This window comes from Drosophila miranda, chromosome XL (assembly GCF_003369915.1).
Source record: "Drosophila miranda strain MSH22 chromosome XL, D.miranda_PacBio2.1, whole genome shotgun sequence".
NCBI lineage: Eukaryota > Metazoa > Arthropoda > Insecta > Diptera > Drosophilidae > Drosophila > Drosophila miranda.
Window position 1 is genome coordinate 20082500 of NC_046673.1, and position 27433 is coordinate 20109932.

Sequence of the window (27433 nt, forward strand, 5' to 3'; positions counted from 1 at the left end):
CAAAAGATTTTTATAGTGCATTCTAGACCTAATCCTGTTTCCTTTTATCTCAATCTTGGATTTAAAAAAAAACATCGGACAAAAACCACATTGGCGGCCATTTTGGATAAATACAAATGGCCGTGATTTCTACTGTGGCAATAGCAATGATAGTTTCCACTATCGATGGTGGAAACCACCAATAGTATCGATAGCACTATCGGGATATTTTAAACTCCGCTTCAATTAACAACTTGACTAAAAATTCAAATATTTCATTCATATACAGTTTATATATTTATATTGCTAGAAAATAAATACAATAAGAACCATTTTGAATGGTTTTCCGCCGCACCAACGCATACAAACATGCATATGTATATGTATATACATAATATATTTGATTAACTGAACAAATCTCTCTATTCCTTCTGAACTCCTCCCCTGACTTAATATGCTAAATGCATGTATTTTATGAAATATGTAAACAATGTCAATGTTCAAATTTCCCGCTCGATTTTGTCGATGGTGAACCGAAACAATTGATGGTCGGCAAATTTTTCAACCATCGATACTTTCGATGGCACTATCGATTTTTTCCCACACCTAGCGATTGCAGTCAAAGTTTAGGCCGCGCGTTTTTTTGTAATATATATTCACTATTTGCGCATTGAAAAATAAAAATAATATGCACAGTGATAATGATAATGCGTGCGTCCTTAATGGCAATCAGCAGGACTCCAAAGAAGCTGCTTGCGATCCCGTTTCAACGATCCAGGCGTATTTGGTGGAGATGCTGCGCCAAACGGTAAGCGGCAGCCATCATTTTACAAAATTGTTGTTCGAAGGTTGGCTTGGCTCATATGAATGACTTCCAGCGCGCCGAGAATACTTCTTTGGAGAACGAACTTAATGAGCTGCAAGAAAACCAGAAGCGGCTAACTGATCAGAAGGCTGAAGCCATCTGCAGTATGAGCCTTCCAATCGTTGGGGAGAATTCGATAGAGCTGCTTCCCAACTTGGATGAACTGACTGCGAAGGAGACTACCCTGAGCAGTCAACTGAGCGATCTGGTGAAAATAAAGCAACAACTGAGCCTGGCCTATGCTGATCACTGCCAACAGGCCATACATGTCACCGAGGAGCGGGACGGTAATGTTACCTATGATGAGTTCACATCGATGGTATGTAATTGTGCACCTGCATTCTCGCATATTTATTTCACCTCGCTGCATGTTTTCAGAGCTATGAAGATCTTAAGAAGCTAATACAAGAAGATTCTATTAAACTGTGTGAAATGAAAAGAAAGTCAGAAGAATTGACCGAAATACTACGCTCGAAACGCAAGGAGCAGGATGCCAATCATAAGGCCTTGCTGGAGCAAATCAGTGTACTCGAACTGATCGCGCTCGAAGCCTTGTAAGCATACACAATTCACATACATGCATATATGGTACATACATATACATGGTAATACTTTACACATCTCTTCTCATGCAGCGAACTCGCGAACGAAGTTAAAGTTGACTTAAGCTATTGCAACGAAGGCCGCCAATTAGATTAGTAGAAAACTACGAATTCATTTGAAGAACACCACTGCAAACTGCCTTACATGCTTACATATGTTTCATTATGTTTTAAAACTTTCATACAATCAACCATTTTCCTAAACCAATTAAAAATACATATATCCATCAAATTTCCGTGCCAGCAATTTGAGGCAGGGGGCGCGTAATTTCGTTTATATGCGATATTTTGCACAAAAACAAAAACAAACATACACCTGTGCACAAATAAGTGGCAGCGCGGCGCCGGGCTGAAAAAAACAGCTGATGGGCTGCCAGATAGTTTCACGTTTTTGTGAAATTGCCTTTGCTCGAGCCCTATTTAACACCCCATCCCTGAGTCGTAATTTTCAATGCGTTATAAAAAGGGTATGGGCAACAGGCAAAAACAGCCAAGACTGCAAGGTGTCTAAGAACCTGCCCCCTCTGCTCGCGTGAGAAGACAATAAGCGTTGAAGACAAAAAGCCGATTTCGTCTCAAGGTATATTAGGCGGAAGGGGTGGATTTTACCTTGCCATTCGTTGCATGTTCTGCGCCGTTTTGCCTGATGTCCATACCCTTTTTTTCCTCCCATTCCTCACATTTTTTCGCGGTGACATCCAACCCTCACCCCGTGTAAATTGTAAATAATATTTAAATTCCGGATTCCGGGAAAAAACCGACAGCGACCGTATTCCGTATCCGTATCAGATGAACCTGGATATTTAATTTATTATCATTTAGTTGTGAAATTTTGATATTATTTGATATTTGTGATTTGAGAGCGACCATGGACGAATCCTCAAGGCAGCACATGGAAGACTTCTGCTTCATGCGGGCTCCCAGCGACGTCCGCACCACGTAAGTACTTCAGTCAGCCGACCATTAACGTGGATGAAATCATGAGCGCGTTCTTCTTTTCATTTACTGCAAAGCAACGTGCCCGTTGCTCCCCCCAGGACGGTGGCTGACAACAAATCACGAAAAACAGAGCTGCACGTCGTACGGCTGAGCGATGAGGCCAAGCAGATGACCATGGACACTTTGCGGACCATACATGGGTCGGACTTTAAGCTGGAGGACATCAGCAAGTACAAGGACCGGGGGAGAGGCGGCCACGGTGTCAAGCATGCCTACTGGCAGGACCGGGGCACACTGATGGTGCAAAGTGTCCAGGGCGTTAGTTCCACCAGAGACGACACCAACAACGAGGATCGCATTCGCCGCTATGCCCTGCTCAAGCTGGAGTGCTATGGCTTCCATCCCGCCCACTGCCTCGAGGCCTACGAGCACTGTAACAACGACACGGAAGCGGCCCTGCTGCTGCTCTACAAGCGATATATGCGCGTCCCCGAACAGGAAAAGCTGAACCTGGAGCCACCCAGCGAGGCAGAGCTGCTAGACATGCGCTCCGATGAGAAGGAAGCCCTTGAGTCCATCTACGATCGGGCGTATGAAGAGCGCGAGAGCAATCGGGTCTGGAATCTCAAGTTCAAGATCGACCACCTACTGGCCCACAGCCCCTCGGAGGTGCGAAAGGCTCGTGAGGCTGCCGCCGCAGCAGCAGCCGCCTCTGCCCAGGCAGCCCTCGAAAAGAAGAAGAAGGCCCCGCAGCGGTGTCGCAACTTCGAACGCGATGGCACATGTAAATACGGTCCCAAGTGTCGCTTTGCCCATGTGCCGGCCCAGCCCGTTCTTCCTTCCACACCAAAGAAAGGTGAGTGGATTACCGCTTATCGTGCGTATATTTTTGTTTCCCACAGATCTAAAAGGCTTTTGTTTGCTTCACAGAGAATCTAGATGAGAACGATAACGAGCTGTGGTTCCATGTGGAGGTGCGCTTTCCGCCCGGCAGTCACTATCCGTACGAGGCGCCGTTCATCTACTTGAAGACCACCTGCCACGACATACCGCACGAGCTGAGGCTACGCTATGCGCGCCACCTGTACCGCGAGGCGAGGGAGATCTGCCGCGACGGCATACCCTGTGTGTACAGCATCTGTGATCTGTTGCAGTCCAGCGAAGATCTGGCCGGCAGGCTGGACACGGCCCGGTTTCCCTCGCCCAAGCGTTCACTCTTCTACAACGAGCCGGAGACGGGCGAGGCGATGGACAATGGAGTGGGCGAGCAGACGGTGAAGCCCTCGCACTATGCCCGCGGGCAGACGTCCCGTAATGAGGGAGCGTACCAGCGAAACACAGAGGCACAGGCCCGAGAGAATCGACGCCTGCTGCAGCAGTTCGTGGAGCGGCGGAAGGACGAGCGCTACCAGAAGGTGATCGAGGGTCGGCGACAGCTGCCGGCCTTTGCCGAGATCGAGAGGATTCTGGCCCTCATCGAGAGCTCGCCCGTTGTGGTGATATCCGGCGAGACGGGCTGCGGCAAAAGCACACAGGTGCCGCAGTTCATTCTCGACAATTGGTTCTTCCGGGCGCTTCAGCTGCAGCCTAAGGAGACCCTGCCCCATGTGGAGATCATCTGTACGCAGCCGCGCCGCCTCTCGGCCATCGGTGTGGCGGAGCGCGTGGCTGCCGAGCGGCTGGACCGTATTGGTCAGCTGGTGGGCTACCAGATCCGGCTGGAGAATAAGGTCTCGCAGAGCACGCGCCTCAGCTTCTGCACCACTGGGATCCTGCTGCGGCGCCTCGCCTCCGACCCAATGCTGTCCGGCGTCTCCCATGTGATTGTCGACGAGGTGCACGAGAGGTCCGAGGAGTCGGACTTCCTGTTACTCATCCTAAAGAACATACTGCGCGAGCGCAAGGATCTCAAGGTCATCCTTATGTCCGCGACTCTCAACGCGAGCCTCTTTTCAAATTACTTCGGAGGGGCACCCGTGCTAGATATACCCGGCCGGACGTTTCCCGTGCAGCAACTCTTCCTCGAGGACATCCTCGAGCTGAGCGACTTTGTTATGGAGTACGACACCAAGTTCTGCCGCAAGCTGAAAAAGTCGGAGCAGGATGTCCTGCAGCGAGAGCTCGAATACGCCGATGTCCAGGCAGCCGGCCCGCCCCCCGGCAAGAAAATCAAGGACGAGAAACTAACTCTGGCCGAGACATACAGTCGATACGCGGGTAAGTACAAATCTACTCAGATCTATTCGGATCTCCTGCAAATTCCGGCTCCTCCCTGATTTTTTAGAGTGCAGCAAGACCACCTGCAAGAGCATCTACTTGATGGAGCCAATGACCATCAATCCGGAACTAATCGAATCCGTGCTGAAGTACATTGTGGAGGGCGCCCATGAGTGGCCGCGCACGGGCACCATTCTAATCTTTCTGCCCGGAATGCATGAGATCCAGACGGTGCACGACGCCCTCCTCGATCACTCGCTCTTCTCGCCACGTGCGGGCAAATTTGTGCTGGTGCCGCTGCACTCGGCCCTGTCCGGCGAGGATCAGGCGCTGGTGTTCAAGCGAGCGCCGGCCGGCAAGCGGAAAATCGTGCTAAGCACCAACATAGCCGAAACCTCGGTAACCATCGACGACTGCGTCTTTGTGGTGGACTGCGGCCTGATGAAAGAGAAGTGCTTCGACTCGAATCGGAACATGGAGTCCCTCGACCTGGTCTGGGTCTCGCGCGCTAATGCCAAGCAGCGCAAAGGTCGCGCCGGCCGCGTCATGCCCGGCGTCTGCATACACCTGTATACGAGTTATCGCTTTCATCAGCACATCCTGGGCCAACCGGTGCCGGAGATACAGCGGGTGCCGCTCGAGCAGATTGTGCTGCGCATCAAGACACTCGAGACGTTCGCATCGCGCAACACGCTCTCGGTCCTTCTCGAGACGCTCGAGGCACCTAGCGAGGACAGTGTGTTGGGTGCACTGACGCGCCTTCGAGATGTGGGTGCGCTGGATGCTGACGATCAGCTCACACCGCTGGGGCACCATCTGGCCGCCCTGCCGGTGGACGTGCGCATCGGCAAGCTGATGCTGTACGGCGCCATCTTCCAGTGCCTGGACAGTGTGCTCACCATTGCCGCCTGTCTGAGCAATAAGTCGCCCTTTGTCAGTCCGCTGAACAAGCGGGTGGAGGCGGACAAGTGCAAGCGCCTATTTGCGCTGGGCAACAGCGACCATCTCACTGTGCTGCAGGCCTACCGGGTGAGTCATCCTCCATTAGCCAGATGGATCCTCCCGGCCATTACTCATTTCTTTTTTTTGTTGCCCCACAGAAATGGTTGGAAGTGGCAAAGCGGGGCAACTATGCGGCCAGCCGGAACTATGCCAGCGAGCATTTTCTGTCCCTCAACACGCTGGAGACGATAGCCGACCTAAAGTATCAGTACCTGGAGCTGCTCGTCTCGATTGGCTTTGTGCCCATCGATGTGCCGCGCAGGCGCAAGAACGCCAGCGACAACATCCTACAGCTCACTGGTAACCTACATACACAATGATCTGTGTGCATCCCTGAACCATCCATCTAACCGTATCATTTGTATACCCGAAACAGGTGCGGACCAGAACCACAATGGGGACAATAACCGGCTGCTCACGTCGCTCCTTTGCGCCGCCCTCTATCCTAATATTGTCAAGATCATGACGCCGGAGCGTGTGTATGTGCAGACGGCTGGCGGGGCAGTGCCACGCGAGCAGGGACATCATGATCTGCGATTCAAGACGCGTGGTGATGGCTATGTGAAGATCCATCCATCGTCGGTCAACTCGCAGGTGGCCACGTTTCAGTCACCCTTCCTGGTGTACCAGGAGAAGGTGCGCACCAGCGCCATTTACATACGCGACTGTTCGATGCTGCCCCTCATTGCCCTCGTCCTGTTCGCGGGCAGCGACTTCAAGGTGGAGCTGCACGACGGCGACTTTCTGTTTCTGCTTGAAACCGGCTGGATCATACTGAAGGCCCACGATCACGAAACGGCCGAAATGGTGCAGTGCTTGCGCTCAGAGTTGATCAAGCTGCTCGAGGAAAAAATCCGGGATCCGTGCCTTAATCTACTGCACCACAAGAACGGTTGCCGAATGATCGCCAATATTGTTCATCTGCTAAGCAAAAATAGCTGAGACTCTGTGTCTTCCAAATACCATTATACGATTACGACCCATATGCCAATACTAACCAAATTGTTTGTAAATTGTATGTTATAGATGCTATATACCCCCCGCCCCGATATTTATACTGATACTGATCTGATAATCAGTGTTCAATCGAGCAACAAAGAGCAATAATGAAACACCGAATCCGTTGGCTATACAAAGACTCATTTGTGGATATAACTCTTATTCAAATGGGGCGGTGTCCTTGACAGAATGGAATATACATTAATGAAGAAAAAACGGCTTGGAAACGGCATTATTTGTATACCCGATACTCAACATTTCTGAGGAAACTATGGGTATGTGTGTGACGCATAGAAGGAAGCGTTTCCGACCCCATAAAGACGTAGAAATGGTTACTGGACAAAAAAAGTTCCATTTCACAACCTAAATACCTTCGACCACCTTTGGAGGACTTGAATTAAAAGGATTGATCACTATGAGTCCAATGATAAGGATGATTTGTGGAAAAAACTTAAGTTCGAATGGTAATCCATTGATCCATCTATTTGTGACAAGCTGGGAGATGCCTTGCTGGGGGGATTCACTGAATACCGTGGTGCCACAACATAATATTTAAAGTTCAAAGTTAATCCACTACCCTTTGAAGCTAAAACATTGGTTTTCCTAGCCTTATGTCTACCGAAACACATGCCGTTTCGATTATGCTTTCAACGTATATTGGCATATTCAGATTTGTAATACTAGTATTTGTGGCCCGGCGTCCACCTGTGCCACATCATTCATCAAATGTTCAGGCTGCTATCGATCGATCTACGATTTGATTGATTTGTAGATTTTTCAACAGTTTGGGGCAGAAATCAGCTCAAAAATCGATCACTTGCGAGGTCTAGTTGCATCGGTTCATGTGACCGATCGGCGACATCCAAGAAATGCCAAGGGGGCAGGCCCGAGTGGAAGGCCTGCCTGGTATCAGGTATGGTATCTGGTATCTGGTTTCTGGTGGTATCCCATCAATTACAATTCATTTGAATTTATTTAAATACACTCGGATTTACAGGCGGACACTTGCGATGTGTCGATACATCAAAGCCAAATAGCATATGTACTTGTCTAGTAATTAATAAACCGCGATACTTATCAACGTTTTGGGTAATGCCGCCCAATGAATCAGTTGCCCAATTTAAATACGAGCATGTGTGTGTGTGGCTGGGGCCTTGGGCACCAGTCCTCTCATGTCAACTCTCTGTCGCTCTCTTGGCCGATCTGGTTCTGGATCGATATTTCGCACTTTCCGTAGCTTGCCTTTTCAATTTAAGGCCTCGCCGACCAAGTACAAATGATGATCTTTTAGCACCTCGTTTAGTTATTTGCTCGCTCTGATTTGATGGCTGTGGAAGAGTCAAAGGGGGTGTCACAAATGGTTTAAACATGCCATGCCAGTACATGCATACACATACCCTTTACAGGGAGGTATTATCATTTTGAGCAGACATTTCAATAGTCTAAAGAATCCACCGGAAATAGTCAGTCTTAGCCTAGAACAGAGCCTATGTATATTTCTTTGAAATAAAGTCAATTAATTCTCTATTCCCTAAACCGGAAATAAGAACTGTAAAAACGTAGCAATAGTGCTATATAACAACTATTTTCCGAGCTATATTTCATCAATTTTCTATAAGATTGGCTAGTTTTGAAAGGCGTCATTTTATTCCACACAATTTTTTAACGAAAAAAAGTGTTGCTGAGATCGTAGACAAGGTATTGGCTTATCCATTCGAGCCAAATGCCAGAGGCCCCACTGAGGTTTCATCTCCTGTCGCTCTACTGTCACGGCTCTCTCTCTTGTGCTCTCTTTTCGCTGACTGTCGCCGGCAACCGAAGCTTCGCTTATCCAATTCCTACGAGAGCACCTCCCCGTTATCAGCACTAATTATCATTGTCATCGCGTTGTCGTAGCCGATGCCTGACGATGCATTAGCACAAGGTGAGGCATGCCCAGAGAGATTGCTCTCCCGTGTTGAATCTGGCACCAAGAAGATGGTGGGAGGTGGCAATGTAGAAAGGAGGAGAGCAGGAATTGCTCACCTTGTTGTATGGAAACCTTGCACTGAATGCCTGATGCCTGCCCTCCTAAGCTATCGGTTCTCCTCTCTCCTCTTCGTACGTCTTCGCACGAGCTTTCTTTGCTCAGTCGCCGTCGTCGTCGTCGTCGCAGTTATAATCAGTGGAGACGAAATCAATAGATGGATGAGAGGAGGAGAGCAGGGAAAACGATGAATGATGATTGGCATAAGGGAAAGGCGAAAAAAAGTAGACAAACAGCGATAACTCAAAGTAATGTATCATTGGTTCGGTCTACGTTTAACACGTATGTATAGTATGTGTGTCCCCCTCTATCCTCTATCTTCTATCCCCATGTCCATTTACAGTTACTCCGACCTTGAGCCTGTCGCCGCAATAAGCCCTTCGCCTTCTTCTATTGACGTTGGCATTGACAGTGAATTCTACCCCTGACAACGCTGACATTGGCGCCACCCATTCGCAGGATCAGGCCCGTGAAAGCCACCCAAGATCAAGGTATGGCTCGGGTGCCATCCCAGGGGGCGGTCGTGTCTCGTGTCTGGTGGCTGGGGCTGCCGTTGACGTTTAAAGTTTGCGCCCGGTTAGTGCCCCGTCGTAAAGCACTAAAATCCGTAGACAAAACATTTACGTACGATGGGATTTTTGTGTTGTTTTCGTTTTTGCTCTTTAGGTGGGGTTTTTGGTGGGTCGGGCCTGTGGTATTTTTGTATGTACATATGTATGTACATATGTCGCTGCTGGTTCTGCCCCCGGTGACGAACGGTGTACGGAAACGACAAAAGAAAAGAGCATAGCCTACAGTGGATCCAAATGTAAACAAGAGCCATGATCGTGCCTAATCGTATAATACCTACAGGGGACGCTCTGTTTGACGTACACAACCATGGTTTTCCAAAAGTTGCTTTTATATTTATTTACATTTTATTTACAAATATTATTTCACATAATGTTATCATTATTAGCTTTTTGGTACTCTTTCAAGATCTATTTGTCTTTTCATACAGTAGAAAAAATCTACTTAAATTTTGAAAATATTCAACCAGCATTATTACATAATATTTATGTTCCTAAATTATTTTTAAATTTAAAAAAAAAACACCTCAGTATTAACGTAATTATGATGCTTGTAAAACCCCGCAACTTTTTAATGAAAGCTATCAATAACTTTAGATAGAGTTACTCGTAATTATGTGGTCTTACGAATGGTTGGCAAAAAGAAACAAGCTAATTCTTGCGCCAATTTTTAAAATAAAGAATTTGAGAACTGTGAAAGGAAAAGAGCTATGGATCACTATGGATATATGTAAGTATTAATTTTTAAATTACAAATATAAATAAATGTATGTACATCCCAGTGTTAGCCTTTCAGGGTTAAAATAAATGTTCATTAAAAAATCTCATCACAAGATAAACAATTTGTCCCACTGTGCTGCCCTCCCCCCCTCATTCGGTGTCCCCTGTTGACAAATGGGCGAGCTGCGGTGCGGGTGAAGAGTGGGCTGGAACTGTGCTAACGATTTTCGTAGTTGCCTTTTGTCGATCGGCATTTAAAGTTGATTTAGTTTTAGTTGGTACCAGCGTGGCGGGGCGGTGCGGGGCAGGGCTGGGATGTGGAACGATCGCCAGAGGGGAGAAGTTACGGTAATAAGAAGCCCTCCTTCTTCCCCGCCCTGTATACAAATCGGATTCGCACAGACACAAACACGCAAAAGAAGAGCCGCCGCGAATACAACGGAAGCGTCGACGTCTTGAGTGATTTTCGGCTTGTCTTTTGCTCGAATGTGAGTGAAGCGCCGGATTAGAGATCGCCCGAGCAAAAACCAACACACACACACAGACACACACCACACGAAGGCACATTCCCCGAGTGTGATTCGGCAGTTAAAGGAGGTGGAAAAATAATCGTGTTCGCTTTCGTTGCGATTTTCGTGCTCGTTCCGCGGCCGTGTGTTCTGTGCGATTCGTTCTGCTCTACTTTTGATTTTGAAGTGCGGCTCGGCTCTCTCTCCGATTTGGATTCTGATTTGGGAATACCGACTACGCGACGACATTCATATGATGGACGTAACGCGTATCGTGTCGTAACGACAATCGGGTCTGGGGTCTGGGGCTGTATCGGTCTCCTCAGCCGTACCGTACCGTACCGATCGATCTCATCCGCGCAGCCAAGAGCAAAGCCATCCCGTGCGCCGAGTGAAATCTCCTCTGAGAAAACTGAGCTTGGGAGATCGGGGCCCGTGCTGAAACAGTTGCCGAAATCAGAGCGCTGCCGTTGCCGCACCCGGACAGCGCAGCAGCAGCGCTGCGACAGTGGCAGTGGCAGTGGCAGTGACTGCTGCGGAACAGACGTGAGCTGGGCAGAATTTTCATTTAAATCAAATCGACGTCACCGTCACCGTCAGTCACCGTCACCGTTAACAAAAAGTGTCAACCCATAGCCTGCAGCGCTTCAATTCAGCGTGCGCCGCTTAACGGTAACGGTCCTGCTCGCGATCGCTCGCTCCCGCACTTTTTTGTTGAATTTTGTTGTTTTTTGTTTTTGCGGTGCTTCTCCCGCTGCTACGTGTGTGTGTGTGTTTCGGTCGTCCAGTGTGTGTCGCGATTTCCACTCGCGGAAGGAGCACAAAGAGACAGAGAAAGAGACCGAGCAAAGCAAAGCACAAGAACAGGACCCCGCAAGATATTGCAAAGAAAAAACAAACGGTGAACGACTAAGTAACGGTAAAGCAGAGAGAGAGAGAGAACAAAAAGTGTTGTGGTTCTTTTTTTTGTCTGTTTCGAGCACACATACATTCCTGAGTGGTGGGTATACGTTCGAGTACATGTATGTATGTGTGTATGTGTGTCCTGGTCCACGACAGTGGGCCTCAAAGGTTAAGGAAGTGGAATCGAAGGTGTTGGAAATTAGCAATAGTGACAAAATAATGAGTACAGGAGAGAGCTATCAAAAGAATGATGTGAATGATGGGCAAACAACAACAATGAAAGAGTTCAGAGAAGTGCAGACATTATCGCTGATCGATAATGCTGATGTCCAGTAATACTCATGTGTGTGTGTTTTCGTCTCACCGGTGTCCCGGACCTTATCTGAGTGGGACAGCGATCGAAATCGCGGACAAATATTGCGATTGCCGGGATCCGTCCAGACAAGGCGGAAACGATTACACCAGAGGGAGCGAGACCCAAGTTTAGGTCCCAATCTCAGCGATCTCTCGATGCAGGTGCGCTCTAGTTCAGACAGACTGTCTATATAATCCGATCCGATTTGAGCCCCCCTTCCATTGGGCAAGATTCAGTCTGTTCCATGAATGAACGATCCGCTGAATGCATTTAATTAACGAAAATTGTTTAATACGCAAAAGTGTTTGTTCAACCGACGATCTGAAACAGCTGAAACTGAAAAGCAGAACGGACAGAGCAGAAGGAGGAGGAGCAACGGTAACCGTTATCGATCAACCGATTGAGCGGGCGATCAAGGCGTCTTAGGCGCCCCGAAAACTTCATCCATCATTTGGCCAAAAAAATGCTTAAGGCATTTAAAAGGTCCGACTCTGGCTCTGAAACTGAATAAATCCCCCCCGTTTCAATCAGTCCTATTTAGGCGGAGAGTAAACAGCAGATGAATCCATAGCCAGTAGCCCTTCTTGGATCCTCGCTCTTCCTAGTCCAATGGCAGAAGAACACGGATATCTGGGGATCCATCTGAATGGCTGAGTCTATCCGGGTTTCACCCAATTAATATCCGATATAGTGTGTGGTGTCGCTAACATTTTTTAATTGTCATGTAATGTTCTTGGCTCTGACGTAGCCTTATCAGCCGCAGAGGAAGAGACGCGCCCGTTGGCGACGCTGACGAGACAGGAGACACTGATAGATCGAAACTCAATTAATCATCTCTTACCGCGGCGCACAAATACTATACATATATAGTACTAGTTGTAAAACAATGTCATCATTAGCACTAATAGGGCTGGAGAGTTTCCTTGGAACTTTCATTCAACCCCCCAGGGCACAATGCATGCGATTCTTCTTCCTTTCTTGAGAGATGGGGAGTGTCTCAGAGTCGCAACGGGGCTGCTCGATAGCTCGACGCCTGACGCCTGACGACAGCCGACTTTTGTTCTGATTATTTACTAAACGTGTTCATTTTGCAGTTGCTGCTATTTACTATTGATTGTACGACTATTTAGCGTCCGAGATATATGTAAATATTTTTATATTTATTAATTTTGTGCTCCACATACACGCTGGATACTCGCTTTCTGCACGTATACGTGGCAGGGTCTGAGATCAGCAGCAGAGCAGACTGCGCAGAGGATCAGTGGATCGTGCCACACGCCATCCTTAGCGCTGCCGCTCATAAAATGGCATCTCTGTGGGTTATCAATTAGTAAACACTTTTATTATCATATTAAATGTTCTGTTGTCTGCCGTTGTCTTCACTTGACGTCAAATATTGATTAAATTCATTTACATGATCATCGAGTGTTTATTGCCCTTCGGCTCGGCTGTGGGATCGGCTCCGATAAAGATTGGGTCCATTTTATGGTTTATGGGCTCATTTTATTGATGGGGCCACCAGGGCGTGGGTGAGTGCAAAACCATTCGCCATTCAGCAGTCTTCTTCTGGATCTGCAAATAGCCACGAATATCCAGGAGGAGTCTATCGCACTCTGGCCAGAAATTTCCATTCCAAAGAATTTTTGGGTTCGCGGGCAAGCCCACAAAGTCACATCGTCATCGAAATGTTTACTCGGAATAAATAAATACATAAAATAGAGGAAGTACCCGTGCAATAAATGCAAAAAATAAAAAAATAAAACTTCCATTGAACTGGCGTCACAACGCTTGAGAAACGGGTTGTTTTTAACAACAGAAAATGGAAACCTATTTCATTATTTCACAGATAATTTAATAGAAATTATACATTAAAAACGATAACTAAAACGGTTGCAGAATCGAAGTCTTGCTTATCAGCGATCCCCCCCTTGACATTAACAATTCCCATTTCTCGAATGCGAATGTAATCAAGCGTGTAATGAGAAGTTCTTGGCGATAGAACACCCATACTATACCTCTCAAACAGTTCCATTCAGAGCATTCACATTCGCCTCCGCTGGCTGACTTTCAATTTGTACAATAAATTTGAAATTATAAGAATCCTATCTGTTCTGAAATCCCTCGTCTCCGTCTGTGTCCTACGAAACGAATGTATCCGTTCACTTATGGGACATCCGCGAATGTGCTGTTTGTACGCCTGAAGAAGAGATTAGTCAGTTCTTCCCTAGAAAGCAGCACGCATGGGAAGGGGGATTCCTTGCGCGGCCTAAAGTCCACAGCACACACGGAACTACCCCAACATTAGATCTCATTAGGGCCGAACATGCCAGCCCCGGGGTTTATTATCTTTATGATACTATTATAAGAACTGTCGAGACACGAGCACAAGACCACCAAAACACACTACACATTATTCTGTGGAGAGAATGACTAAAGCCTGACACCTGAGGATCCGTACCGATCTTTTGGTTGTTTCTTTTCGATCGTTCGGGCCTGTCAACTATTGATATTTTGCATTCACATGCGCTAATTGCGACACCCACAAGAGCTGCAGCAGCAACCTCCCCAGACCACCCTATATATGTATATATATATATATAGATAACGGAGCTCCAAGATGTTGCGGGAGGCGAAGATGTCTCTGTGGATGGGACTGTGTTGCTAATCGTTGGAGCGGACTACTTTGCAATGCGAGAAATTGTGGAAATTAGCAGTAATAGTACCTTGCTCGTCCGTCTGCCTGCCTGCCTGGCTGCCTGGCGATATGATTAGAAGTGTCAATAGGTGTAAAAGCTAGAAGACCGATGACGTATCTCCCAGACGATGGAAGACAGGGAGCATGCCCCCGATCGCTTGTCAAGCGATGGGCAGCGCGTGCTTTTTTTTTGTCCAGTAATGCGGCCGCTACGAAACGGAGATATCCTTATCCTAAATGCTTCAAAGATCTGCCCTTAAGACGGATCATGGAGTGCGAACAAGAGATATGCTCCAAGAAGGCAACGTGTTTTTGGTGATGTGTTCTTAAGTGGGACACAGGGAACTCATAAGATCTGCTAGTTTTCGAGTAGCGTATGGGTCTCGTATCTGAAATCGTACATGTAGAGAGACAACAACTGGCCAAAAGCACTTGGGAGCAATCGCAATCAGGCTTCGATTAGTAGCGAGATACAACCATAAATAACGACAAGAACAAGAAGAACAAGAAGGAACACCCCTTCTATTTCCCCTCCCTAACCTGGACAACACATCATCATAGTAGATTATAGAGCATACATCATCGCAGTGGTTCCCATTTTCTACATTGCAGACGGATAGAGCGACGACGACATGTCGCCCAATCGATGGATACTCCTGCTGATCTTCTACATTTCGTATCTGATGCTCGGCGCTGCCATCTACTATCACATCGAGCACGGTGAGGAGAAGGTGGCGCGGACTGAGGCCGCCGAAGAGCGCCAGGAGATCCATGGTGAGAGATCAATAAGAGTACCCTAGACATACGCTATTAGCCATAAGCCTCGTGATCGATCGACAGCAAAGAAGCGCATATGTATGTGATAAATAGTCTGCCACGAAGTCTGCCCACACACACGCACAGTCTAGACTCTAGAGGTTGATCTACATTTCCCTTGTGCCGACACATGTACATGGTACAATAGGACGTGTCTCCTTGATCAGCGGTGGGAAGGCATTTTCCACTTAAGCGCACTCCAACCACAACAAAAATAACAACAACAGAACGCTCCGCTGAATTCCAGTCATGTACACGACGTGTGTGTTGTTTTAGAAGAACGAGTAGAGCGAGACAATCGATTCTCTGAAAGATTTGTAGCTTTATTAAGACTTTGACATAGGAAAACCAAGAATAGTATCTCCAGATAAAATCACGAGGTGAAAATATGCGAATTTTCTTGAGAATTATATCAAAATATTATTTATTGGAAAGGATTATAGATTAGAATACATATTTACTGTATGTCCATATATATGTATATGTATTGGTACGTTTCGCGCAATATGCGGCAGTGCCCCTCGGTCGGTGTGGTGGGCTTTTGCCCGAATCGGTCTGATTTCTGTGTGCCAAAACGTGCGTAAATGCTGGGAGGAAAGTGTGAGCTTTATGACTCCACAAGTCTGGGGCAATAATGCGACCTCTACACCGATACACACTCCCTGCGAGTGAGTAGTGAGTGGTATTGTTGGATACATGAGACGATTCGGCGGATGGTTATATCTAGACGCTAAATCAAGCCGCGATCTCGTCTCGGGGATGTATTTACTTCTGTATTTTTATTTTTATTTATATTTGTATTTGTACGTCTCTTCAATTGCAATAAATCCGAATTTAAACGGCCCATAAAACGTGCTAATTATGCAAATAAATAACCCATAAACGCTCTAATTAGTAACCATCGACCCAAGACGTGTCTGTGGATCATATCGAATCGGATCGGATTGCGGATACCTGATGCACGGTCTCGATTCGGCCATAAAGTGTAGGTCGCTCGCTCGTTCGCTCGATGGAGTGTAACGAACTGTCAAGGGTTTCCTTTTTCCCTGATACGATACGTATCTGCTGGCTTCTCCAACAAAATCCCCAACTAATCCGCAAAGGTATCCAACGCATTGGACATGGCTTTTTTTTATCACACGTACATAAGTAGACCCAAAGCCGCTGGGCCACTGGCCACAAAGTTAGCCTTAATCACCTGAATGACTGGAAAAATAAACACTTGAATCGCACGATCGTTAAGACTATGACTGTGACTACACGACCATGCGACTGTGGTGTCTCTATGACTTTCAAGTGTCAGCTCGAGAGGAGTATATGGGATGGCGATAGGCCCGATAAAAGCGAGGCACTCCCTGGAGGGAGTCGCCTACAAATTTCCCATAAGCGAACGGACTGCTGTGCCATTAGATCTTTCGTTCTTCTCCACTCTGCATCTCCATCGACATCGACCTCGACCTCGAAACGGCATGATGATGATTGCACTCTGGACTTAAGATTCGAAATTCCAGAGACTGCTTCAGGGTGCAAGCGTTAATTAAATTAATTTATCAATTTGTTTGGCGCAAACTTTTTTCCGGGCTGTGTGTGCAATCACTGCACTGCTGCGATAATCAGATTCAAACGCCCTCGAGTCGGAGCAAAGGCAAAGGCACAAGGCAACGGCAATGGCAACGGCGAGGACTTCTCTGGGGCAAGAGCGAGAAATCAAGATAATGATCGACTTCTATGAACAAATTGCCAGCAATCAAGATCCAGCGCGCCTGGGACTGGCAAGAGGGGGGACTACTTACAAAAGCCGATTAAATTGTATGGCAGCTTGTGCACCAGCACCAGACTATATGGCGGATATATAATGCACTTGCTGTTAATATCTGAATTGCCCCCAATTGCGTCCCGTTGTGATCATCAGATTGGATCAGAGCAGAGCTTCACAGAATGACAGCCCGGGAGTGGCTGTCGTGTCCCATCGCCAGATCTCCACTACAAAAAAAAATCCCTTTGTTGCTTTCTGCATTTTCGACTGCGTCCCCGGACGCATTTATTGAATTATGCAATTCGTTAAAAGATTACCGGACGGTCGTTTATTGAATGATTGCAGCCGTCGTGCACTTGGACAAACAGCCGACAGATGCCCCATGACCTGTGCGCCGCGAGAGTGTGTTGAACCATTGGCCAAAGCGATCCCGATCCAGGGATCACCAGCCGATCACGAGAAATCTCTAGTCATTGATTAAGAGATCACAAGATCGATGAATGGATCGCGTCGCTTAATCGATTGATTTGAGGGATCACAAGTTCAAGAATCAACCACCCATCAGTTTCAATCATTCAATCGAGTGTAAGCGACCCTCGATGAACTTTCGGGAATTTTCCTAGCGATCCCAGTGATCATTAAATCGATTATTCTATCGTATAATCGATTGCCAAAACACACACAAAATATCCAAACATTATGTGCCACAAGAGAACGTAGCACAAGATCAGATTGCTGATCTCTCAATGCTCGCCACGGATCGCACACTCATGACCCTCCCCCAGGGCTCTGGGGGATCGTCCGGGTCACAGACAGCGAGCGCATTTCAATCAACCAAAGAGCAGGGCAGTCGCACTGGTGACATCATGCCCCCCTCCGCCAGAATTACAATTTTGTGAGTCTCCACGGGGTCTAGTGTAAAATGTCGCACGCTGACGATCCACCGACCAGCGACCACCGACCACGTCCCACGTTTTGGGGGCCAGGGTTAGGCGTTAAGCGTTAAGCGGCCCCAGCAACCCCATCACACGTTGACATCGGAATCAATTTGGATTTCGGCCTCTTTTTATGCCTTTTGTTCCCGGCGGAAGGCGGAAGAGCGGCTGAGCTCTGAGCGATAGAGCAATAGAGCGATCCACCCGCACATTTACTTCCGGATCGGATCGGATCTGTTCGGATCGTATAACTAATTAAATTTGATTTGATTTCACGCTTGATTGAGTCTTGTATGGTCTTTGTTGCAGCATATCTGGTGGAAGAGCTCTCGGATAAGAATGTGAGCACACAGAACGAGATACTCGAACGGATAACGGAGTACTGCGGCAAGCCGGTGACGGATATCGCGAAGGATGAGCATGAGGTCCCCTTCACGTGGACCTTCTACCATGCCTTCTTCTTTGCCTTCACCGTCTGCTCGACGGTGGGCTACGGCAACATATCGCCGACCACATTTGCGGGTCGTATGATCATGATTGTGTACTCGGTGATCGGTATACCCGTCAATGGCATACTCTTTGCCGGCCTGGGCGAGTACTTTGGGCGAACGGTGAGTGATTTCGATTTGTTGATCTCCATCGTCACATCTTCCATCTTTTCTCAGTTCGAGGCCATCTATCGACGGTACAAGAAGTACAAGATGAGCACGGACATGCACTATGTGCCGCCGCAACTGGGGCTCATTACCACCGTGGTGATCGCTTTGGTGCCGGGCATAGCCCTGTTCCTGCTGCTGCCCTCGTGGGTGTTCACATACTTCGAGAACTGGCCCTACTCCATCTCGCTGTACTACAGCTATGTGACGACCACAACCATTGGGTTTGGCGACTACGTGCCCACATTTGGGCCCAATCAGGTGAGTGTTTTGCTTTTCTTGGAAATCGTTTAACAACCTCGAATGCCCTCTCTTTGATTTTGCACCGCGATTTAGCCGCGTGAGTTTGGCGGCTGGTTTGTGGTCTATCAGATCTTTGTCATCATTTGGTTCATCTTCTCGCTGGGATATCTGGTCATGATCATGACATTCATCACGCGGTAAGTCGCAGGAGCAGGAATACCCGCACTTAGCATGCCTTTCGTTGCGTCGTTATTTGTCGTCTGCATGCCCTAACGTATTATCTATCTTTATCTCTTAATATCTGGTGACACCCCATCAACAATCTTCAATCTACAATCTACATCTGCATCCCATTCAATCATCACAATAAACAGAGGTCTGCAGAGCCAGAAGCTGGCGCATCTGGAGCAGCAGCTGTCCTCCAATCTGAAGGCCACACAGAACCGCATCTGGACGGGCGTCACCAAGGATGTTGGCTACCTCAGGCGCATGCTCAACGAGCTCTATATCCTCAAAGTGAAGGTATACATTGCAGATAACCGCAAGCAGATCAATCAATCAATCATATATGGGCTAGCACTGCATATCTATGTACTCGTATACGCTAATGGGGAGTTTAATGCAACAGCAAATCGTAGTTTAAGCCAACTAATCATTGGGGCGTCTAACTAATTCTGACCTTAGTGATAAGAAATATCTAAGAACTCTACTAAAATCGGTCTAAACTCAATCAATCATCAATCAATGTCTGACGAATAATCATAAGCACCATACCATAAAAAGGTTTTAAAATAAGCTCCATCTCAGATGATATTCGCATCGATTCCAATGGGATGTATTAGATCCGTCGTTCACGCGTGAATTGCCATTTTTCCCAGTTGATATTATACAAAATCTACTACTAATTCTTTTAGATCTATTTCCGATCCCATACATGTTCGGGGATTACCACCGAAAGATCTATAGGGAACAACAAATCCAAAATCAATTAAAACACGTTTCCATTTAGTAATTTTAAGGCAAAATCTAATTTTTGTTCCTTATTTTTTGGTAGATCTAATACCATGTTTTCTTTTTTGCTCTATCACCCATAAAAAAGATAATTTATGATCAAAATCTCTCTTAAAATATTCCACAAAAATTAGCCAATCTCAGGCAACGGTAAACACTTTGTCCCGCGTGAGAAAGTGCTTAGAATTAATTTTTTTAGAAGACATTTCCCTAAATAGCATTCTAAAATTTACAAAACTGAAATATTGCCTCAGGTTTCCCTGAAATTTGCTTCGGAATCGTTGGTCGCGAAAGCCTCTTCTGTTTATTTCCCGTGCGAATGCCTTGATTTTTTTTTTCCACCTGTGTAATAATCAAATTTAGCAGCCATTATAGGGCTTATTAAGTTTTATAAGTTCAAGTCTACTTTCAATGTGGAGATCCATTTTATTTGGACTTTTTTGGTCTCCATTTGTGTCCTTATGACTGCTGGAAATTGTACATGTATCTTTATGGCTTTATGGCCCAAATCTGGCACTAACCCATGGCAAACCTAACTCAAACAAATAAAAATAAATTATACAAGGAGTAATCTTAGGTTAAGCAATGCGCCATGGGGCCCCATGCCCCTCGAATGTCTAATCTTTGTAGTGCCGTCTGATACTTTGGGAATGAACTCTTGATGTTTTTTACTAAGCGGCGAATACTCGTTAAATTGGCTTAGATAATCCCTAAAGATGTTGATGTTCTCTGTTCTAGTTTTGTCGAAAGGGAAATAGAGAGAAGCCGAATAATAAGATTAGTAAGATCCAGCAGGAGAAGAAGAGGTGGAGGTGGAGGAGGAGGGTCAGGCGTAAGTAAAAATCAGGAAAACATCACGAAACGAGCCCAGTGCTAGCCCAGATTCCAGATCCCAGATCCAGACGCAACCGAAGACCAAACCAAACACTAATCCAGTCCAATCTCTTTACATGTCCAACAACCACCATCGACAGCCTGTCTATACGGACATCGATATTGCGTATACCATGCCGCGTTCCGCTTCCTGTCCGGATCTGAGCATGTACCGTGTGGAACCAGCACCGATACCGAGCCGCAAGCGAGCCTTCTCGGTGTGCGCCGATTTGGCCGCAGCCCAGGATGCGGCAGCGGCTTCGGGGCTAATGATCCACGCCAGCTCCGACACGGAGCTGAGCAAGCTGGATCGGGAGAAGACATTCGAGACGGCGGAGGCATATCGCCAGACGACGGATCTGCTGGCAAAGGTGGTCAGTGCTCTGGCGACTGTGAAGCCGCCGCCGGCAGCGGAATCGGAGGACCCGGCGCTCTATGGGGGCTACCATGGCTTCTCTGACTCACAGATCCTGGCCAGCGAATGGTCCTTCTCGACGGTGAATGAGTTCTCGGCCCCGCCACCCCGTCGCCAGCGGGCCCGCGCCTGTTCCGACTTCAACATCGATCCGCCGCACTGGAAGAGCGAGCGTCCGCTGCGGGCCTCGCACAACGAGTGGACCTGGAGCGGGGACAACCAGCAGATTCAGGAGGCCTTCAACAATCGCTACAAGGGCCATGCCGCCAACGGCGGAGCCACCTCCATGGTCCACCTGGAGCCGGATGCCCTCGAGGAACAGCTCAAGAAGGCGGGCAACACCTCGACCCCCGTTGCCGGGCGCGTCAAGAAGTTCTCGATGCCGGATGGCCTACGTCGGCTGTTTCCCTTCCAGCGAAAGCGCCACTCCCAGGATCTGGAGCGGAAGCTGTCTGTTGTCTCGGTGCCGGAGGGGGCCACCGCCCTGCCGCCCCGCTCTCCACTCGACTACTACAACAACACGGTCACCGCCGCCTCCAGCCAGTCGTATCTGCGCAACGGTCGCGGTCCGCCGCCACCCTTCGATTCAAATGGCAGCCTCGCCTCCGCCGGCGGCCTGACCAACCTGGGCTTCCATCTGGACGACTCGGAGCAGGCCTCTCTCCCAGCCGGAGCAGGAGCTAGTGGAGCGTACCAGCGTCGGCCGCCGGCTGCTGGCAAGCGGCGCCGCGAGAGCATCTACACCCAGAATCCCGCAATTGCCGGCCGACGGGGCAGCATGTATCCACCCACAGCAGCGGCGGCGGCCCTGGCCCAGATGCAGATGCGACGCGGCAGCATGGCCACCAGCGGCTCGGGATCTGCGGCAATGGCAGCAGTGGCGGCCCGACGGGGCAGCCTCTTCCCGGCCACAGCCACGGCCTCGTCCTCATCGATGGCTTCGATGGCGGCGCCGCGACGCTCAAGCATCTTCTCGGTGACCTCCGAGAAGGATATGAACGTGCTGGAGCAGACCACCATAGCGGATCTCATACGGGCCCTCGAGGTGGTGCACACCCATGCCGTGCTGGACGAGCAGCAGCAGGCGGCTGCGGCAGCATCAACGGCCGGCGGCGGCAACAGGCTGGGCAGCCGGAAGCAACGCAAGATGGGCAATGCTGGCCTCGATCCACCCCAGCTGCCGCCCATACTCTCTCTCTTTGCCGGCGACCAGACCCGCTCACTGCAGGCGGCCGCCGCCAATCGTCTGTATGCCCGTCGCTCTACCATCGTGGGCACCATGTCGCCGAGTGGCACAAGCCGATCGATTCTGGAGCCGCCACCAAGCTACACGGAGCGGGCAAGCGGTCAGAATCCGATTCAGAATCAAGGGGCGCCCTCAACGACTGCAGCCTTGGCCTCCAGCACGGGCAAGTTTCGACGCCGCTTCAGTGTCCGGCCCACGGCACTGCAGATACCGCCCGGTCAAGCGCCGCCACCCGGCGCCAGCCTGATCGAGCAGGCAACGGGCACGGGCACGGGCACCAGCCCCTCGCAGTCCGCACTGCAGCGCCGCCTCTCGCTACGTCCCTCGCCGCTGGCCCGTGAACTGTCGCCCACCTCGCCCCCAGGAGGAGGAGGTACCGGCACCACTGCGGCGGACGAGGCCTCAGCCACACGACTGCTGCCCCTGCTGGCGGGGACCAGGCCCAGCACCAGCAGCACCCACTCACCGCTGTCGAGAATCGTGCAGATATCGCAGGCGCAGCGTAAGAGCAGCATGCCCACCGCGGGACCTGGAGCGGGCTCGGGCACTGGGGGAGAGAAGTAGGTGCCGGTGCCCATCCATACCCATGTCTATGAAAGTGATTGTTTATCCGACTGTCTGTCGATAAGGAATAGTCCTTAGTTGTTATGATTATGTTATACTATATGTAGGGGCCCCAAAGAGCCCCTCCCAAAGAGATGTACGATCTGTTAACCTAATGTTATGTACTCTCTGTACTATTCTCTCTTATTTTGTTTGTTTGTTATCCTATATTTATATTTATACTTATCCTCTACAATATATACTCTGTGTATGCATAATGCTAAGAAGGGGCTTACATGAACAAACGAAACATCAGCGTATTCGAAAGGATCTTTGCAAACGATCCAATAGATAGGTAGATTTAGTTTCACGGCAAGTTTATGCCGACAAATGTACAACTTGGCACATTCCAAATTTACTATTACTATTCCATACTCGTGCATACATAAATATATTAAACATTGTCATATACCAGCATAAGCCAAAAATGGATGTATATCAATTTTGTGCAAAAAAGAACATGGGAATCAATATGCTATCCCACAACTGGAAATGGGGATGGGATATTCCTTAGCAGGCACCAACTTACAGACACTATCGATGCCTGGCACAATATAATAATAATAAACTCCTGCATTAGTTTAACCAAAACAAACCAAGCCCGCTTCCAGTCCCTTAGCTACATTGTCGATCATATGTCACAAGAGCGTTTTAATTTTTGTTTATCCAAAGTCTTTATTGAGAAAAATTAACAGGTCTCTTTAGCGATGGGCCGAAGGTGACGCAAGGGTGGACAAATACTCAATAGTCTTGCCGATATGGGGAGAATCCCCATCAATCTAGCGAAAAGAAGGGGAACGGTTGGTCAGCATTTATGAACGAAATCGTGAATTTGTGTTCTTACTTATGGTAGATTCCAATTGGCTTTGTACTGATTATTAGGAGTTTCCTCGGGCTGATCGCCACCCAAATTGAGGTCACCAAACTTGAGGTCACCAAACTTGAGGTCACCAAACTTGAGGTCACTCAGCTTGCGGACACAGTTCTTCGAAGATATGTTGATATAGTCTCCAAAGGACGAAGTTTCCGAATGACTTTCCTGGGCCTCATCTTCACTTTGGGATTTGTCGAGTGTCTCATAGCTGGGCATCTCATTCGACCTCAGCGGGAAGTATTTCTCCTGCGAAATCACCCAGCGTTTAATAGCATCGTCCTTCGTTTTCTTATTTTTCCACGGTAACTGCGACTGCGACTTCATATAGCGTGTAATTTTACAGTGTTTTAATTGTTTCGCACAGATTTGATCTACTTACAAACTCCATCTCTGAACTCTCCAACGCGCAGTCGCTCTTGCTGCCAAAAGAATCCATTTCTACTCAACCGCAGATCAACTTCTTCTTGCCAGCCGTTTTGCGTGGTTTCTGATGGGCTATTTTGCGCCACAAGAGAATGTAGGGTTCAGTATGTGTAAGCGGGAGAGCGAAGAGGATACAGCTGTTGTCTGGCCTGTGAGTGCGAGTGTGAGCGGGAGGCGTCCTCTCGGCAGAGAATACAAGTGCGTGCTGCTGTTTTCTTGCGTTTTCCTTTGCTGATTTTCTGTCCTACTCTGCCATTCGCCATAGATTTGTGTTTACATATGTATGCATGCCAAAACTGCTCGTTTGCATATGTGTGTGTGCTTTAGCGCCTGTTTTAAACTATTTTATCCCGTTTGTCAATAGAAAGAGAAAACAGCATGTCATTTGTATACCCTTGCAGACGGTAATTCAAGCAGCGATTTGTAGCGCATAAATTATACGTATGTAATTATTAATAACACAGAACCGTTCAATTAATTTCATGCATTAGCAGGTTGAGTTGTGGATTGTGAGGGCATTACCATGCATGTACATAAGGGTTGTTTAGAATTAAACCCGTTTATCTTCAGTTATTGTATCTATACCATAAAAATCCCAAAAAAATAACGGCTTTTAGTTATAATTCTGCATATCTCTTTTTTATTGTGGCTAAAAAAATAGTGATTAATTAAATAATAGCGCCAGGAGTTGGTAATTTGTTTTTACCGAACCGATACTATATATGTATTTTTACAGCTATCGATTGGTATTCCACTACAACCCAGTGGTGCCGAAAAACTCTTGACGTTTTCCCAATTGTAAAACTAAAACGTGTAGAAAAAACTTCTTGGAAATTTCCGACATGGGGAACTTTCTAAATACTGTGAGCGACAATACTTCCCAATCTGGCCCGAATGTTCCCGTTCCAATCGGGGTAGATAATTCCCAGGAGGAAGTTGAAACAGCCACCAGTATGTCTACGAAATCTTAACCTCATTCAAGAGACTAATTTTTCTGCTTTTCCAATATTAGCCAATATTAGTTCTGCTAGCTCCAATACCCATAACCCATCGAGTCCGATGCGCAGGCGCAACGACGAAAACGAGCCTTCGGATGGGGACTACAAGTGCCCGGTTTGTCTGGAAAGCGTACGGGAGCCATTGTTGGCAAAATATGGACACATTTTTTGTCGCCAATGCATCGAAACCGCCATACGCTCCTCTCACAAGTGCCCAATGTGTAACATGAAACGGGACATAAGCGATGCAATGCGCATTTATTTGTAATACTGTAATTCGATACGAATGCTCTGGTAGTCATCTGCGCACAATTACGTTTTTTTTTTATTCCTTAATAAACTATAAGTACGCCATATTCCAATTTTCTCTATATGTATATGTACATACATATGTACATATTTAATGCACAGACAGCCCCGCCCACAGCTTTGATGGCGTTTTTCCGTCGATGTCGGTTCCGTTTATACATATGTAGTTGCCATGTAGCAAATGTGTAGTACCCGCGTAGTTACCTTGTACAAAAATAAATTTAGTTGAACTTTAGTGTTTTTGATCTTTTTGTTTGCCCGTAGTAGGCCGATTTCAAAAGTCAACATTAGTTGGTTTGCCGGGATGGGATTTTGAGCACAGTCTGAAACAATACAAAATAAAATCAGTACAAAATTTCATTGTGAACGTTTAGGAATTTTTGTGCAGTAAAATTTATACAAATTTGTTTAGTTTCTTTTTCGGCTCATTTCGGCATTTGTACAATAAACATGGTAATCCTCACTGAACAACTGGTAGAGACAAAGTCAAAGGTCTCCGACATTCGCTATGCCATCCGTCTGAATGCTTGGGGAAGCGATCTGCACGATATATCGATCCTTCTGCGAATGCCACGATTAGAGGTGTTGGCTCTCAGTGTGAACAAGATCCGTAGTTTGTCAAGTCTTCAGAAATGCCACCGACTCAAGGAGGTATACCTGCGACGCAACGAAATACAAAGCTTCGAAGAACTGAAACACCTGCGCAATGCCCAGGGCCTGAGAAGCCTCTGGATGGAAGAGAACCCCTGCTCGGAAGCCGCAGGAGCCAACTATCGCGCCTGCGTGCTGCGCATGCTGCCCCAAGTCACAAAATTGGACGACGTTGAGGTGTGCGAGAGTGAGCTGAAGGCGGCCCTCCAGAACGTGCCATATCCGGCGCCAAAGAGTACAATCCGAGCCCCGGTACCACAGTCGGTTTCCAATCCTAAGGGAATCGCTGCTAGAGCATCTCGCGAGGCCTTCGAGAGGGAACGTCAACGTGGTGCACCCATTTCATTAGGTGGACTAGACGGGGCCCGAGGCAGACCACAAGCCCCAGCCAGACTGTACCCAATGGCCCCATTCAGAGAAAATTCCGAAGAAGACGAAGACGAAATCATACTACCTATTCCTTCCCCACGGGAACGGATACGATTTGGGACTGCCAGTGCCCATCCCGACAACGTCCGTGAACTAAGCCAGCGCGTGATCCCTGCCGAAAATCCCTCCGGTAACTGGTTGTCTACGGAATTTGAAGACTCGCGGCCGCTTTCCTTGCCAGCCGTTCAGTCTGTTCCAAGTTTCAGCGTACCGCGATACAGAACTGGAACCAGAGCTGCCGGCCCAGGAGCGTTCTTCGTCGCCCAGTCGCGGCAGGGAGCCCACGAACTGTTTGGCCGTCGCCAAAGCCTTGCACCCAGAGCTGAGTTTTCCAGATCCACGCCGGATGAGACCGACTACGACATGCTGGAATCTGGGACATCCGAGGCTATCCATGGCTCGCCCGGGATCGCCTATTCGGGGATGCGTCGTTTGCGTACCAATTCCAATCTTCTATCGTCGGCCTTGTGTCTGATTCGAGAGATGGACACCTCCAGTCTGGAGGATCTCAGTCATGCCATCAGTGAGATAGTTCAGGAGCGCTCTCAAATCTCCTAGACACCAATCAGGTTCTAAAATCAGACGGATCCTGCAGCTCGCGAATCGTTGCCGAATACTGCCGATAGACTATACTTCTCGGGACAAGCGATGAATTCCTGACGAGCCATTCCAGGCCGTGACGCATAACCATATCCCGGACATTATCTTTTCAAAATTCAGGCTGAACAGCAACATGTGACTTTATGCCCAGCCTTTGGCTGCCTCTTCTGGCTTTACAAATACACATGTGGCTAAATTCAAGGTGGTTCTGGCTT

The 27433-nt window shown here is 47.9% G+C and overlaps 6 protein-coding genes and 1 long non-coding RNA gene across 9 annotated transcripts; 5 read left to right on the forward strand and 2 right to left on the reverse strand.

Annotated features, from left to right (window-relative positions):
* The first annotated feature begins 565 nt into the window (after positions 1 to 565).
* On the forward strand, positions 566 to 2301 carry LOC108158413. The gene is made up of 5 exons (XM_017290684.2): positions 566 to 787; positions 858 to 1163; positions 1223 to 1398; positions 1480 to 1913; positions 2211 to 2301. The coding sequence occupies exons 1-4, from the start codon at positions 668 to 670 to the stop codon at positions 1541 to 1543; spliced, it is 666 nt and encodes a 221-aa protein (XP_017146173.1). The 5' UTR covers positions 566 to 667; the 3' UTR covers positions 1544 to 1913; positions 2211 to 2301.
* LOC108158387 (putative ATP-dependent RNA helicase DHX57) lies at positions 1928 to 6742 on the forward strand. The gene is made up of 6 exons (XM_017290644.2): positions 1928 to 2385; positions 2460 to 3241; positions 3316 to 4602; positions 4670 to 5631; positions 5703 to 5904; positions 5981 to 6742. Exons 1-6 carry the CDS (start codon positions 2315 to 2317, stop codon positions 6544 to 6546), a joined length of 3870 nt encoding a protein of 1289 aa, XP_017146133.1. The 5' UTR covers positions 1928 to 2314; the 3' UTR covers positions 6547 to 6742.
* Positions 6743 to 7557: 815 nt separating this feature from the next.
* LOC117188753 lies at positions 7558 to 8921 on the reverse strand. Its single transcript, XR_004472823.1, has 2 exons — positions 8001 to 8921; positions 7558 to 7931 (listed from the first exon to the last, which is right to left on the reverse strand). It is a non-coding gene; the product is annotated as an uncharacterized LOC117188753 (long non-coding RNA).
* Positions 8922 to 11336: 2415 nt separating this feature from the next.
* Positions 11337 to 23405, forward strand: LOC108158394 (open rectifier potassium channel protein 1). Of its 2 annotated transcripts, none has more exons than XM_017290655.2 (7): positions 11337 to 11427; positions 14993 to 15154; positions 18197 to 18498; positions 18553 to 18804; positions 18880 to 18983; positions 19161 to 19308; positions 20772 to 23405. In XM_017290655.2, the coding sequence occupies exons 2-7, from the start codon at positions 15013 to 15015 to the stop codon at positions 22893 to 22895; spliced, it is 3072 nt and encodes a 1023-aa protein (XP_017146144.1). In that variant the 5' UTR covers positions 11337 to 11427; positions 14993 to 15012; the 3' UTR covers positions 22896 to 23405. The 2 variants fall into 2 exon arrangements, with proteins under 2 accessions (XP_017146144.1, XP_017146152.1); XM_017290663.2 differs by lacking the exon at positions 19161 to 19308 and adding an exon at positions 20536 to 20629.
* A 190-nt stretch (positions 23406 to 23595) lies between these two features.
* Positions 23596 to 24734, reverse strand: LOC108164820. Of its 2 annotated transcripts, XM_033393048.1 has the most exons (4): positions 24321 to 24726; positions 24188 to 24282; positions 23779 to 24126; positions 23596 to 23713 (listed from the first exon to the last, which is right to left on the reverse strand). In XM_033393048.1, exons 2-3 carry the CDS (start codon positions 24242 to 24244, stop codon positions 23779 to 23781), a joined length of 405 nt encoding a protein of 134 aa, XP_033248939.1. In that variant the 5' UTR covers positions 24245 to 24282; positions 24321 to 24726; the 3' UTR covers positions 23596 to 23713. The 2 variants fall into 2 exon arrangements, with proteins under 2 accessions (XP_033248939.1, XP_017156231.1); XM_017300742.2 differs by having other exon boundaries at positions 23779 to 24120; positions 24188 to 24734.
* Positions 24735 to 25002: 268 nt separating this feature from the next.
* Positions 25003 to 25735, forward strand: LOC108164821 (E3 ubiquitin-protein ligase RNF125-like). The gene is made up of 2 exons (XM_017300743.2): positions 25003 to 25182; positions 25244 to 25735. Exons 1-2 carry the CDS (start codon positions 25074 to 25076, stop codon positions 25495 to 25497), a joined length of 363 nt encoding a protein of 120 aa, XP_017156232.1. The 5' UTR covers positions 25003 to 25073; the 3' UTR covers positions 25498 to 25735.
* A 117-nt stretch (positions 25736 to 25852) lies between these two features.
* Positions 25853 to 27419, forward strand: LOC108164819. Its single transcript, XM_017300740.2, has one exon. The coding sequence runs from the start codon at positions 25989 to 25991 to the stop codon at positions 27174 to 27176; it is 1188 nt and encodes a 395-aa protein (XP_017156229.1). The 5' UTR covers positions 25853 to 25988; the 3' UTR covers positions 27177 to 27419.
* The last annotated feature ends 14 nt before the right edge of the window (positions 27420 to 27433 follow it).